Consider the following 16592-nt stretch of genomic DNA (forward strand, 5'->3'; position numbering starts at 1 on the left):
TATTTTTGTACATGAGATTTTGCAATCCACAGTTTCCATCAGCTTAGTATTCAGTAGGTGTAATACGCTTCCACAGCCATGACGTCACTTCCCTCGTAATGACGCATGGTAACTTAGTAACCGGCTCTAAACTATCGGAACAATGGCGGACGCCCTTATGAAATATTTCTCCGACGAGCATAAAAGCGTATCCAGAGGAAAATAAACCATTATAAATCTGATTATGTTTTGACTTTTGCACATTCTGATCACAAGACATATCAAAAGTTCTAGCCAGCATGAAGAATAAATAGTACCAATTTTCTTTGTTTAGAACCACGATGGCCGCCGTTGCTGGGCGACGTGACATCAGACTATTGAATCCAATTTGCAGCTATGTGATCTAGCGGTATGGCACTCGCCTTCGGATCAGAAGGTCATGGGTTCGAGTCTGGAGCGGTGCATAGCTGAGTCCATGTAAAAGGCTCTTTAATCACACTCTCTCACCGAACACAGGTGTAAAACGAATACCTGACCGTAAATATAGTTGCCTCTGTCCGAAAAAAAAAGTTTTGTAATATCACCTAACAGGCGTCATGTCTCATCTTACATGTTTTGTGTAGATGTTGTCTATGGACTTCATGAAAAGCACTTTGAGCACGTTTAGTGGATATTGCGCTATATAAAAGTTCAACTTTTTTAAAAAATCATAAGATGTCAAGAGCATGGTATGGCACTCGCCTTCGGATTAGAAGGTCCTGGGTTCGAGTCTGGAACGGTGCATAGTTGAGTCCGTGGAAAAGACTCTTTACTCACACTCTCTCACCGCAAACAGGTGTAATACGAATACCTGACCGTTAACATACTTGTCTCTTTCCGAGAAAGAAAATATTGTAAAATTCCCTACATCATCCAACATGTTTAGTGTAGCTGTTGACTATTGACCCCATGAAAAGCACTTTGAGCACGTTTATTGGAGAAAGGGAATGAGATTAGCGGAAGAGTAGCGTCCCTTTTTGGAAGTCACGAGCGGAAAAGTTATTAGGGAGAGAACGTCATGTTGGTTGTGCGGCATGAGACACTTAACCGAAAACGAGGACGAGAGAGACGCATGCGCAAAACCATTTTGACGTTCTCTCTGTAAGGTGACGTCCAATCAAGGGACGCTACTCTTCCGCTAATCTCATTCCCTATAATATGCGCTAAATAAAAGCTCAAATTTTCAACATGATCAATAAAGCAAGGACAATCATCAATTCTCGAAAATCAATCTATCAATCAATGCTAAGATATCAATGCTGAAGATAACACTGTGCTTTCACCCCCAGATGATCATCAACTAACCAAGAAATGACCCTAATGATAGCGAGTTAAAACTGATAAATCCATTTTGACCAGACGGACCTCATAATAATCGGACCTGATAACAACCATAATGAACTTTGTGCGGTTATGATGTAATGTAATGTGGACTTCTGCCATGACACTAGCATTCGGATCGGAAGGTACGGGGTTCGGGTCCCGCTTTGAGCGATGTATTGTTGAGTCCTTGCAAAAGATCTTTGCTCTCATCAACCTATTAGATAATTAATCTATTAATTAAATCTTTAAATGATTTTACATTATTATTATCATCATCATCATTGTTATTCTTCTTCTTCTTCTTCTTCTTCTTCTTCTTCTTCTTCTTCTTCTTCTTCTTCTTCTTCTTCTTCTTCTTCTTATTATTATTATTATTATTATTATTATTATTATTATTATTATTATTATTATTATTATTATTATTATTTATCATTATTATCATTATTATTATTATTATTATTATTATTATTATTATTATTATTATCATTATTATCATTATTATTATTATTATTATATTATTATTAGTATTGTTGTTATTATTATTGTTATTATTATTATTATTATTATTATTATTATTATTATTATTATTATTTTTATTATCATTATTATTATCATTGTTTGGTTTGCTTTATTATTGATTTTACTTACTTGGTTTGTTGATACTAAATATCATATTCATGCATGAGTTATATTGGCAATTTTCTAAAAATAAACTCTTGAACCTTTGAACCTCTCATTCTCTCACCGTACTCAGGTGTAAAATGAGGACCTAGCCATTGACAGCGTTGCATCTGACGTAAAAAAACCCCCTGTAACATCGCCTAATAGGATAATGTCTCATCCTGCATAAAAAGTGTTGCTGTTAACTAGGGACCACTTGTAGAATGTAATGTCAAAAAAACAAAACAAACCCAAATGGTTCCAATCTCATTGGAAATGTAAAACCACTCTTCCACAACGGAAGGTCCTGGGTTCGAGCCTCGCTCGGCGCATAGTTGAGTCCTTGAAAAGGCCACTTTACTCTCATTCTCTCACCGTACTTAGGTATAAAATGAGTACCTGGTTGTCCGAAAAAAAGGTAATATCGCCTAACAGGCGTCATGTCTCTTCCTAAATGTTAAATGTTGCTGTTGGTCAAGGACCCCCTGTAAAGCCCTTTGAGAACGTTCAGTCGTTGTTGAGCTGTGTAAAAGCTCAATTTTTAAATCTTTTTTTTCTAATCAACCGATAATTGAGGGACGAGTTTTCTGGCTAAAATAATTTGAAAAAGGTGTTTTATCACAGTCCGGCTTAGCAAGAGTACAATCGATATTGACTACATAATATCTAAACATCTTCCTATCTCTCTATAATTAACATTGAACCCGGATGTGCGATTATTGTGGTAGTAAGATAGATAAACACATCAAATCACCAAATGCTCACTATCGTGCAATGAAGAAACACTTATTTTCATCTTTGTCCATTAACCAATGGGCACGATCTATCTTACGTTTCAATGTGCTCGAGGTCATTGGTCTCATTACAAAGTGTGCTCAAAATGACTCACATAGTGAAAAGTGTTCACAATTTGAAAAATATCCAACGCTACAATTGGTCATTTTGCTCAGTATGACTCATGGTTATGTTTACAACTTTCATGAACAAAGCAGCGTGTTTAGATGCATTGAGAAATGTCCAATCGTTGTACAACAACAAATCATGTGATTGATGACTAGGTTGGACGAAAGCATGAATATAGATCGCTCCCATTGTTCATATAGATAGATGCGCTTCACTAAGAAGCTCAAAACATTGCCATCCGGAAGTATAACGGGCCAACACACAAATCTCTGTGTAACCATGAACTTTTCTAGTCTGGATAATACAGTTAAGTGAGAAATACTCATAAACGTGGACTGCCAAAAAACAATAACAGATGTCCGAGTTACGTCAAATTCATTCTATCTTTATTTATATAGCTAGTTCGAAGATGACGTCACTCAGGTCTTTGTTATTGTTTTTTGCCATCCGCGTTTATGAGTAATGCTCACTGAACTGTATTAACCTGACTATAAATGTTCATGGATACACACAGTTTTGTGTGTTGGTCCGTTGTACTTCCGGGTGGCAATGTTATGAGCTTCTTCGCCAAGCGCATACTATCTATATGAAAATTTTGAGCACGTTTAGGGATATTGCGCTAAATAGAAGCTCACATTTTTAACATGATCAATGCATGGACAATCATCAATTCTCGAAAATCAATCTTTCAATCAATAATCTTTAGACATGTCTGTAAGGAGGAAACCTTTGTCAAAGGTTTTACATAGGATGACAGTGAAGACACACAATGAAATTCAAAGCTATGCTTGTGTCAAAGCCAAAGACAAGAAAATCTAAAACGATGAGCTGCTGGAAAACTTTTACGTCTAGGAATGAATGGAACTCACACACACACACACACACACACACACACACACAGAGAGAGAGAGAGAGAGAGAGAGAGAGAGAGAGAGGGGGGGGTAAACGGATGGGAGACAAAGACGTACTCAGTAATAGACAAGGAGGTGGAGAGAGGTTTGAAGAGGTCGAGAGAGAGAGAGAGAGAGAGAGAGAGAGAGAGAGAGAGAGAGAGAGAGAGAGATGATGGTGATGATGATGAATGAGACGCCAATAGAGATCATACTACAATCTAATTCAAATGGAATCAGAAAGAGAGGAAGGGATTGATTAAAAATAAATAAATTTAAAAACAACTTGAGCGTAATAACCACTAAACGTGCTCAAAGCGCTTTGCCACGTGACCCTGACCAACAGAACACTTAACATCTAGTACGAGATATGGCGCCTGTTAGGCGATATTACAATTTTCTTTCGGACAGAGACAACGCTGTTAACGGCTAAGGTACGCATTTTACACACGGTGAAAGAAATGTGAGGAAATAGCCTTTTCCAAGGACTCAACTATGCGCTGATCGAGGCTCGAACCCAGGACCGTGCGATCCGAAAGCAGGTAGTGTCATACCACCAAAACCACAGCTGTTCTTATATTCACTTTTGTTTATCACTTTTTACAGTCCACAACTTCCAGTAGCATAGTATCACTTTAAGGGCAGTGTGGCTCAGTAGTACGGTCTTTGGTTCGTACCCGGAAGGTATCGAGTTCAATCACCTGCGCTGTGTGGCCTTGAGCAAGTCACCTGGCCCTAGCTCAATTTGTGGCGCTGCACTGCTGCTGACGGCTGGGTTATTCAAGTCTGCAATTGGAATAGACCCTAGATAGAAAAATTTCCCCTTTGGGATGAATAAAGAGACTATTATTATTATTATTATTATTATTGTTATTATTATTATTATTATTATTATTATTATTATTATTATTATTATTATTATTATTATTATTATTATTATATTATTATTATATTATTATTATTATATTATTATTTATTATTATTATTATTATTATTATTATTATTATTATTATTATTATTATTATTATTATATATTATATCATTATTATTTATTATTATTATTATTATTATTATTATTATATTATTATTATATTATTATATTATTATTATTTATTATTATTATTATCATTATTATTATTATATTATTATTATTATTATTTATATTATTATTATTATTATTATTATATATATATTATTATTATTATTATTATTATTATTATATTATTATTATTTTATTATTATTATTATTTTTATTATTATTATTATTATTATTATTATTATTATTATATTATTATTATTATTATTATTATTATTATTATTATTATTATTATTATTATATTATTATTATTATTATTATTATTATTATATATATGTTATTATTATTATCACTAAATCGAATTTACAGAATCTAGATCATCTCGACACAACACCGCTTTGACACGATGGGTCACATTTATTTATCATGTCGTGTTGTTCCTTCCTTCTTGTTGTTATTATTTTTTTTTCTGTCCTATTTTGAGCCGGAAATATCTACGTACATTTCCGCAATGATACAAATACTGTCTCATCTTTTAGGACCGCCTGTGGATTGTTAATCTCCTGATCCTTGTATTGTTAAACGAACTGCTGATGTCTCCCATCTATTCATCCAACAAGCCATTTTAATCTCTATAATATTATTCGAATGATTAATAGATATTTCATGAAAATACACCGAGTGTACGATATATACAGTGCCGGAAAGAAAATATAAGAAAGAAAGAAATCATTTCAAGTTTGAATATTATGTTCTGCTTTTAGATAATATCAAATCTTAAGAGCTTCTGTAGTTTATCATCATTATCATCATCATCATCATCATCATCATCATCATCATCATCATCATCATCATCATCATCGTCGTCGTCGTCGTCGTCATCAGCATCATCATTATCAATTCATCATCATCATTTCTTCATCATCAGCATCATTGCCTACGTCAACATCACCAACGACTCCTCATTCTCCTCAAACTTCTCCTTCCTCTTCCTTCCCCTCCTTCTCCTCCTCACCATCATCATCATTCTCATCGCCCCTCTCTTCTTCTTCTTCTTCTTCTTCTTCTTCTTCTTCTTCTTCTTCTTCTTCTTCTTCTTCTTCTTCTTCTTCTTCTTTTCAGCCTTCTTATCCTCCTCCTCATCATCATTCTCTTAGCCCATCTCTTCTTCTTCTTCTTCTTCTTCTTCTTCTTCTTCTTCTTCTTCTTCTTCTTCTTCTTCTTCTTCTTCTTCTCCTCCTCCTCCTATGCATTCATTTTGATGTTCTTCGTCTTCATCCTCTCTTCATCCTACCCTCAACAATAATGCAATTCGTATCTCACCAACACCCAAATCAGGAGGAGAAAATTGAGATGGGTCGGTCATACACTAAGAAGACCAGGGAGCAATGTCACCCGCCAGTTCCTTGAATGGAACCCCCAAGGGACACGAAAGTTGGGGAGTCCAAAACACACGTGGAGACGCTCTCACTGTCTGATGAAGTGAAAATGACAGGCCTCACCTGGAAGGTTATCAAGAAGATGGCCAAGGACAGAGGCAGATGGTGGACGCTTGTAGAGGCCCTATGTTCCACAAGGAGCCACTTGAAAACAGTAGAGAGAGAGAGAGAGAGAGAGAGAGAGAGAGAGAGAGAGAGAGAGAGGGAGAGAGAGAAGAGAGAGAGAGAGAGGAGAGAGAGAGAGAGAGAGAGAGAGAGAGAGAGAGAGAGAGAGAGAGAGGGAGAGAGACGACTATTAAATCCTATAAATTAAAACAAAAGTACCGAAAAATAAATTGGCGCTGGCTCCTTCTTCTACGCGTTATATTGTATCATAACAATAAAGAATAAATCATACTAAATAACATGTAACAAAAATAATTGGCGTACCTACTCGGAATAGATACGGATTAAAAATTAATTTTGATCAACTCGTCCTTGAAATATTAATCGTTTAAAATGACCCTCATCTTGGCAAAAACTTTCAAAGCTGGAAAAGGCTCTTTACTCACAATCCTCTCACCGCACTCGGGTGTAAAATGATTACCTGGCCGTTAACAGCGTTGTCTCTGTCCGGAAAAAAAATTGTAATATCGCCTAACAGGCGACATGTCCCGTTCTACATGTTAGGTTTTTTTCTGTAAAGCGCTTTGATCACGTTTAGTGGATATTGCGCTATATAAAAGCTCAAGTAAAAGCTCAAGATAACATTCACGTAATTGTGTTTATAAATAACCAACTTTGTTTGTCCGAACACGTGTGAAGGTATGTCACACGGTCCATGTTTTGATTGGTAAATAATCTACTGGTTAATTGGATTCAATAGTCTTATGTCACGTCGCCCAGCAACGGCGGCCATCGTGTTTCTAAACAAAGAAAATCTGTACTTTTTATTCTTCATGCTGGCTAGAACCTTTCATATGTCTTGTGATCAGAATGTGTAAAAGTCAAGACATGTTGTTTGTTTTTTTTGGCCTCTGGATACGCTTTTATGCTCGTCGGAGAAATATTTCATAAGGGCGTCCGCCATTGTTTCTAAGTTACCATGCCTCATTACGAGGGAAGTGACGTTACGACTATTGAAGCGTATTGTTGGACAGCAACAAATCATGTGATCGATGACTTGGTTGGACGAAAACCTGAATAAATAGATCGCCCCCATTCAATAGATCTTCCTAATATTATTATTCCGTCAGCTGCTTCTGTGGTCGCCGCCCCGTTCCGTTGCCGCTCACCAATAATAATTCTCTCCCTTTGTCCTCTTCTCGACTCACCCGCTGTGCCTTGCTTTTACCTGAGAGTTCATTTCCTTCGCTCACCCACGGGAATCGACAGGTAAGACTGATGTGCATTTTTTGCTTCATCCGTAATATTCTGTTTTATTTTTCCTCATATATTGTTGTTTTTTGTTTGTTTGTTTGTTTGTTTGTTTTTTTTTTAATACTTTCTGTTTTTCTTTTGTTTGTTGTGAGTCTTTATATATATATATATATATATATATATATATATATATATATATAATATATATATAGTTGTCCTTGATATATATATATATATATATATATATATATATATGTATGTGTGTATGTGTGTGTGTGTGTTTTCATAGTTTTAGTTAATTTCTGTGTTAATCTGATGATATATCCAAATGAACTCTAGACAAAGAAAATTGAAATCAAGGTGAAATTGACTTTTTAAAATGATTAGGAATTTTGAGAGGTTCTTTTGGATTTTTTTTTAAACTTCTTTTTTAAATGATGGAGAATTTAGGGGGAAAATTACATGAAACCAAATGGTATACCTCATGCTTAAATTTCAAATAATATGTGACCTAAACGATATCAAAACGGTACTATTTCGATTGTGTTCCGAGATGCCAAAAAGTGAATTGCAGAATTAAGATAGTAAAAGATTTCAGATCTTACTAATTTTTTCAAACCTGACCGACCTAAAACTATGAAAATTTCGTAGAGTTACAAAAATTTCGGATCTAATTGAAGAACTGTGTGAGTAATTATGAGTAATGGTGCGGCTATGTGGTCTTGTGGTTTGACACTCGCTTTCGGATCGGAAGGTCCTGGGTTCGAGGCTCGATCAGTGCATAATGAGTACTTGGAAAAGACTCTTTACTCACATTCTCTCACCGAACTTAGGTGTAAAATGAGTACCTGGACGTTAACAGCGTTGTCTCTTTCTGAAAAAAAATGTAATATCGCCTAACAGGCATCGTGTTTCGTCCGACATGTTAAGTGTTATGGTTGGTCAAGGACCCTTTGTAAAGCGCCGTAAAGTGGATATTGCGCTACATAAAAAGCTTTAAAAAAATTAAGGATTTAAAAAAAGTAGTTCTTCAGATGCTATTGACTCATGTGACAAATCAGACAGAATGATAATCATGGTAGATTTCAACTCGAAGGTTGGTAGTAGGAAAGACGAACAGGAAAAAGACATAGTAGGAGAGTATGGTCTAGAAGAAAGAAACAAAGAAGGAGAACGGCTGGTAGAATTTGCCATTGAAAACAACCTACCTTGCCATTACAAACACCATGTTCCAGGTACACAAAAGAAGGCTATTTACGTGGACCGCACCAAATGGGCAGACAAAGAACCAAATAGATTATATAATCATAAACAAGAGATGGAGAACATCAGTGACAGCGGCAAGAACCCTACCCGGGGCAGACTGTGATAGCGATCATGAGCTACTAATAGCAGACGTCAAAATCAGACTCAAGATTATCAAATCGCCCCCCAAACCAGTTCGGTATGACCTCTCAATGATACATTTCAACATCCAGTACAAACTTGAAGTTAAGAACAGTTTCAGTGCATTACAAGACATGGCAGAAGAGATGGAACCTGAAGAGTTGGCAGAAAAGATTGAAAATACTTTTAAAAGAGCAGCAGTGGAACACCTACCAAAAAGGTCATATAAGAAAAAAACATGGATAACAAACGAAACTCTTGAAGCCATGGAAACAAGGATAAACATCAAGCAAAGGTATGGTCTACATTCTGACGAGTATAAAGAAGCAAAAGCATATGTGAAGAAATTACCAAAACGGGACAAGACCGATTCATTAAAAGAAAAACTCGATGACATAGAACTGGCAATGTATACCAATCAGACAAATAAAATGCACAAAGAAATCAACAACCTAACAAATGAGTTCAAACCACGCCTATCGACCATAAAAGATACCAACGGCACACCCCTAAACGACCCAGAAAAAATCGCAGATAGGTGGGCTGAATACTGTAAGGAAATGTATGATGGCAACGCAAACATATTGCCAATGATGGAACCAAATGGAGATACGAAGCGAAGTAGAATGGGCAATTAAACAGCTCCCAACAGGCAAATCAGCAGGAAACGATGAAATATCGGGAGAAATGATCAAAGCTAGTGGAGACGAGGGGACTGCATTATATCACACTCTCTGTAAAAAGATATGGCACGAAGAACGATGGCCAAATGAATGGACAAAGGCTGTATTTATACCAATCCCCAAAAAAGGAGACCTACAGCTATGCACAAATTACAGGACGATATCACTCATCAGCCATGCAAGCAAGATCTTACTGAAAATTATTTTGAAGAGATTAGAGAACGTGGTGAAGGAAGAAGTCAGCCAAACTCAAGCAGGCTTTAGACCAAACAGGGGAACAAGAGACCAAATATTTAATATCAGGACACTGATTGAAAAAAGCAGGGAGGCAAACATAGATCTACACATGTGCTTCATAGATTACAGCAAAGCGTTTGACTGCGTAAATCACGAACAAATAGTAACAACTTTGAAGAACTTAAACTGCCACTACAAAATAGTCAACCTCATAAACAATCTTTACCAACAACAGACAGCAACGGTTAGACTAGAATATGGACTTACAAAATGGTTCCCAATAAAGCGGGGAGTGAGGCAGGGGTGCATCCTTTCTCCTTCACTATTCAGCCTATACACCGAAACAATAATGCGTGATGTAATGATAGAAGAAAAAGATGAAGAGTACAGTGCCGTGAAGATAAATGGCAGGAAGATCTCTGACGACACGGCGCTATTGTCAACAACATCAACAGGCCTCAACAAACTAGTAAAATCGGTAAAAAAAAAAACATAGTGAAGACAAAGATCTATTATTAAACGCAAAGAAAACGAAAATAATGAGCACAGATAAAAGCAGCACTGCTCAGGTCGAAATAGAAGGAGAACAACTGGAAAATGCTACAAATTTCATTTACCTTGGAGCACAAATAGAAGCCAATGGAAAATCGGCACCAGATATCAGGAGAAGACTTGCAATTGCAAGCAACAAACTAAACAAAATGATGGCAATCTGGAAGAGCGAGGAAGTCAGACTGAAAATGAAGATCCTAACATCCTGTATTTTTTCCTACTGCAATATATGGATGCGAGACATGGTCTATAACCAAAGAATCAGAAAAGAGAATAACCGCCTTCGAAATGAAATGCTATAGAAAAATCTTACGCATCCCGTGGACAAACAAAGAAAGCAATGCAAACATCATGAAAACACTAGGACTAAAAAAGTCCCTGCTGATGAGTAAGATAAAAAAGCTGAAACTCAATTACTTTGGGCACCTGAAAAGACACGACACACTAGAGAGAGATGTACTGGAGGGCATGGCGGAGGGCAAAAGAGGCAGAGGAAGACCACAAAGAAGATGGCAACAGGATATACAGGAATGGCTCAACAACGGCGTGACGGAATGTAGCAGATGGGCACAAGACAGAGACTTCTTCCGAAGGACTGTGTGGGAGGCTACGTCCAAGTGATATGCCACAGAGAGAGAGAGTTCTTCAGAGTCTTAATGCCCAACAGGCCGGAGTTTATCCCGATTTCTATAGCGTGAAACATGTAATAGCAATTGCTTGCTACTCTTTAGACAGGACGCTACACTATCGCAAACTACTTTCCCAGCTACCCAATAACTGCCGGGTGGACATTAAGGGGTCAGAAACAATTCTCGACTGCACCCGGGATCGATCTCGGTCCTTTTGCGCTGTGAAGCGAGTGCTCTACCAACTGAGCCAGCGGGTTCTTCTTAAGGATTTAAAGTGTTATATAATCCTGATCAGATTGACCTGATAATTTTTTAAAGGTAACTACGGCGACTATTGATTGTGATTTCCTTTTTTGATAAAGGGGAAACCCGAAACGTTCACAGTATCTGTCTTCTTTTAATAAATTGAAGCTTACATTTCAATACTAATCGTTAGTTATTATGTTTTAACCCTCTCCTTACCAACTACAGGAAAATCGTCACATTCGTTACGATACAACCAACATTTTTCTTATTCAAATTTCTTTTGTACATCATAAAATTTAAAGAAAATGAACAGTGTGTTGTAGAGTATGTTTTGCTAAAGAAATTATGTATGGCAAGAACTTACTACTATTGTGTTACTATTGAGTGATAAAATACATATTTTTTGTGTTAGTTGGATACGAAGTTTTGGGGAAAATCGTGAAAAAGGCTGGTAAGGAGAGGGTTAATAAACATTTATTTACGCTACAATTCTTAAATATCATCCGTTACAATTTTCTATTTTTGTTGTTGTCAGTTTAAGTTTTCAATTATTTTCACTCTATTCAGATTGCACAAAAATCTCTGTTATGTTTTAACTCTCTCCTTACTAGCCATTTTCAGGATTTTTCCCAAAACTTTACACCCAACTAACACAAAATATATTTTTAAAACTCAAACATAATAGCAGTAAGTTCTTGCGATAAATAATTTCTTTCGTAAAACATGTTCTTTAACACACTGCTAATTTTCTTTAAATTATATAACGTACAAAATAATGTAATGGTTGCTGCTCGAAGCTCGAAGAAATAAATAATAATGTGAAATTGAATGTAAGCTTCAATTTAATTACAAAAACAGATCAAATGACCGTTTCGGCTTTCCTCTTTATCAACAAAACAGGATGAATGAAACACCACAGATGAATGAGATGATGTGATAGTGGCGTAGTTTATTCATCTTATTAACAACGCTACAACCACATTATCTCATTCATCTGTGGTGTTTCATTCATCCTGTTTGTTGATAAAGGGGAAACCCGAAACGTTCATTTGATCTGTTTTTGTAATTAAATTGAAGCTTACATTCAATTTCATATTATTATTTATGACGTACAAGAAAAATTTGAATATGAAAAATGTTGGTTGCTTCTTATTGAAAATGACGGTTTTCCTTTAGTTGGTAAGGAGAGGATTAAGTGGATATGTGGTGTTTTGCAGGTCTGATAACCCAAATGGTTATGGAAACACTCTCAACTCAAAGCAAAATTAATATTTTCCATTACAACTACCTTAACACCACCCCATTATTGCGTCCGGTTATCGAACCTGTAAATATGGTCACGTCGCTTTTAAGTTATTCGAGTACCTCCCATGGCGATAGATAAAATTTAAATGTCACTTAATTCTTGAATAGGCTTCAATAGTCGGGACGTCACTTCCCTCGTAATGACGCATAGTAACTTCGTAACTGGTTCTAAACTATAGGAACAATGGCGGACACCCTTATGAAATATTTCTCTGACGAGTATAAAAGCGTATCCAGAGGAGAAAAACATAAGAAATCGATCATGTTTTGCCTTTTATACATTCTGATCACATGACATGTGAAAAAGTTCTGGCCAGCATGAAGATTACAAATTACCGATTTTCTTTGTTTAGAACTAAATTGCTCGTTGCTGGGCGGATGTGACGTTAGACTATTGAATCCTATTGGTATCGTGTCAGAAATGATTATAAAAAAAAATTACGCCCCTCTGCGAATTGTGAGATTCTGTCGTCTCGGCATTCCATTAATGAATACAGAGAATCCATCAAAGTAAATGAGAAAATTGAGATTAATCATCTTGCCCGAGGAAGACAAAAGAAAGTGCTTGAAGCGGGGCTCGAACCGTAGCCATCGTAAAGTTATAGATAGTATGCGCTTGACTAAGAAGCTCATAACATTGCCACCCGGAAGTATAACGGACCAACACACAAACTGTGTGTATCCATGAACGTTTATAGTCGGGTTAATACAGTTCAGTGAGCATTACTCATAAATGCGGATGGCATAAAACATTAACAAAGACCTGAGTGACGTCATCTTCGAACTATCTATAGATAGAATGCGCTTGGCCAAGGAGTTCACAACATTGCCATCCGGAAGTATAACGGACCAACACACAAACTCTGTGTAACCATGAACTTTTATAGTCTGGTTAATACAATTTAGTGAGAACAACTCACAAACGCGGATGGCAAAAACAATAACAAAGGCCTGAGTGACGTCATCTGCATACTATCTATAGCCTGACACTGACCAAAAATGACGTCAAAATGCCACAAAAGAAAACAAATCGTGAGTTGTATTCAATAATAGTTCAACCAATGAAATAACTTGTTTCTATGAGCTCTACTAACGACAACTCACTAGACGCTACACAAACCTAAAAAATGACGTCAGACTGCCAGTCATAAAGGGTTCTAGTGTCAAGCTATAGATAGTATGCGCTTGGCTAAGAAGCTCATAGCATTGCCATCCGGAAGTATAGATAGTATGCAGATGACGTCACTCAGGCCTTTGTTATTGTTTTTGCCATCCGCGTTTGTGAGTTGTTCTCACTATACTGTATTAACCAGACTATAAAAGTTCATGGTTACACAGAGTTTATGTGTTGGTCCGTTATACTTCCGGATGGCAATGTTGTGAACTCCTTGGCCAAGCGCATTCTATCTAAAGTTCTGGCCAGCATGAAGATTACAAATTACCGATTTTCTTTGTTTAGAACTAAATTGCTCGTTGCTGGGCGGATGTGACGTTAGACTATTGAATCCTATTGGTATCGTGTCAGAAATGATTATAAAAAAAATTACGCCCCTCTGCGAATTGTGAGATTCTGTCGTCTTGGCATTCCATGAATGAATACAGAGAATCCATCAAACAAAGTAAATGAGAAAATTGAGATTAATCATCTTGCCCGAGGAAGACAAAAGAAAGTGCTTGAAGCGGGGCTCGAACCGTAGCCATCGTAAAGTTATAGATAGTATGCGCTTGACTAAGAAGCTCATAACATTGCCACCCGGAAGTATAACCGACCAACACACAACACTGTGTGTATCCATGAACGTTTATAGTCGGGTTAATACAGTTCCGTGAGCATTACTCATAAACGCGGATGGCATAAAACAATAACAAAGACCTGAGTGACGTCATGTTCGAATTATCTATATATATACAATGTTAACGATGGCTACGCTCGAACCCAGGAACTTTCGGGTCACAATGCAATGCATTAACCATTTATTCGGCCACTTTGCTTACCCCCCCCCCCCCCCCCTTCCACCACTTTCTCAATAACGAGATAACAAGTATTGAATTCAAAATCAAAGTGATACAAATTAGGATATTTAACTTTTTACAGTCTAAAAAACAAAACTCACCCTCGTGGACTAAGATATTAATCCTTACCGACTATGAGAAATTCGTCATTTTCTTTATGACACACTGAATGAATGAATATGGCTGCGCAATCTCTATGGACGCTTGCCGTGAATGTGTGCGTCACTTCGAGTTTGTCAGTCTGTTTCTATTATCCAGTTAGTAATTTGCCTCCATAAACCTCTGTCTAGTGCAAGTGTTCTTAGCTTTAGAATGTCATCATGTGTGTTAAAGTGCTGAGGCAGTTGGATGTTTCCTTGTGTTGTTGAAATCAGTTCTTCGGTTGCTGTTTCTAAATGTATTTTATTTTGTTTATGACACACTGAACTTTTTTCTAATTAAGAATATTGTTTTGACCATCCCAAAATTTGAAGAAAAAATCTTTGTTGTACTATTTACCAGAATTTAATGATATTTTGTTAAGCTATTTTTTTTATGCTGTACAAAATTATGAAGACCTTACGTGAACTCATTGCTTTTCAGTTATTTTTTTTTTTTTTTTTGTAAAATCAATTTATGTGTAGGGCAGGTAAAAAATTAAGGAAAAAATCCTGAATATAATCGTTTAAAATGAAGAAAGTCGATTACTAAAACTTGTAAAATATATTCTTTAAAAAAATAGAGGTTAGGGATCACATTGTTCCGTCCAGTCAAGTTATGTTAACATTTTTATTATTAAGCACAGAATTACTGGTAAATCTAAAAAAGTATCAAACTATTTTTCACAAATTGACATATGGGTGACTTGTAAACCTTTTTTTTAAAATTAAGGTAATTCCATTGCCCGTTGATTCCGATGGTTATTTAGAAAATCTGATGATCAGAAGTTCTTAATTTGACCTTTGGCCTTCGGATTTGCCATAATTTAACCGCTGATAGCTCAAAAGATTCGTCTCGATCTATGTTAATTTCCACCTTACAGTTGTATAATAGAAATAATAATGATAATAATAATAATAATAATAATAATAATAATAATAATAATAATAATAATGATGATGATGATGATGATGATGATGATGATGATGATGATGATGATAATAATAATAATAATAATAATAATAATAATAATAATAATAATAATAAATAAATAAATCTTTCTGTTTAATGAATTCGTCCCTTCATAATAAATGTTTTATGTTATTTGCCTTCAGATGTTTTAATTATTATGAAGATGAACAACAACTTGATCGGGATTTCCCACTAACGTAACTGTTGTATGACGGAGGTACGTTCCCTGCTGCCCGTGTTGGAACTATAATTAGCCAAATTGATTGTTGTTATGTATGATAAGGATGAAGATTTTTAAAAAACCCAATGCTCTTTAAAAAGAAAAAATAATAAAAAAATATATCATTGGTCTTTAAAATAAAAATAAAAAATGAATTTAAAAAACATTATTAAATTTTAAAAAACCATTGCTCTTGAATCATTACGTTGCTCCAGCAACATCTAACAGGTTGAAATTAAATTAAACTGTTGTAATTTGTACTAATTAAAAAGGGTCATTAGATAAGCTGGCCTGGGATTTAAAAAAAACAAAACAACAACAACAAAAGCATAGCTCTTGAATAAAACTATCATTCATTGTAAAAAAAAACAAATAAAACAAAATATCATATTTAAAAAAACAAACAAACAAAAAAAAACAACAAACAAACAAACAAACAAACCATGCCCTCACTCGGCATTCATTATGAACGTTCATTCAACGTTGGGAATCACGATCTCGTTGGCCGCCCGCCCGACTGCTGATGGCTCTAAAGATTCGTCTCGATGTGGTATTATAGATAGGTCAAAGTTGACGTCACTCA

At 35.8% G+C, this 16592-nt stretch overlaps 2 protein-coding genes across 2 annotated transcripts in view; one reads left to right on the forward strand and one right to left on the reverse strand.

Annotated features, from left to right (window-relative positions):
- Positions 1 to 7672, reverse strand: part of LOC144957594 (procollagen C-endopeptidase enhancer 2-like) — a 33158-nt gene extending 25486 nt beyond the window's left edge. Inside the window, exon 1 of the mRNA XM_078888936.1 lies at positions 7583 to 7672. Coding sequence (XP_078745062.1) covers positions 7583 to 7672 — 90 coding nt within the window. The remainder of the gene's footprint in view (positions 1 to 7582) is intronic.
- LOC144957823 (angiotensin-converting enzyme-like) overlaps positions 7565 to 16592 on the forward strand; it is a 41199-nt gene continuing 32171 nt past the window's right edge. Inside the window, exon 1 of the mRNA XM_078889280.1 lies at positions 7565 to 7643. The gene's annotated coding sequence lies outside the window, so the exon portion shown is untranslated. The remainder of the gene's footprint in view (positions 7644 to 16592) is intronic.

This window comes from Berghia stephanieae, chromosome 12, assembly GCF_034508935.2.
Source record: "Berghia stephanieae isolate SIO BIC M18660-M18661 chromosome 12, UCSD_Bste_1.3, whole genome shotgun sequence".
In the NCBI taxonomy this organism is placed as follows: domain Eukaryota; kingdom Metazoa; phylum Mollusca; class Gastropoda; order Nudibranchia; family Aeolidiidae; genus Berghia; species Berghia stephanieae.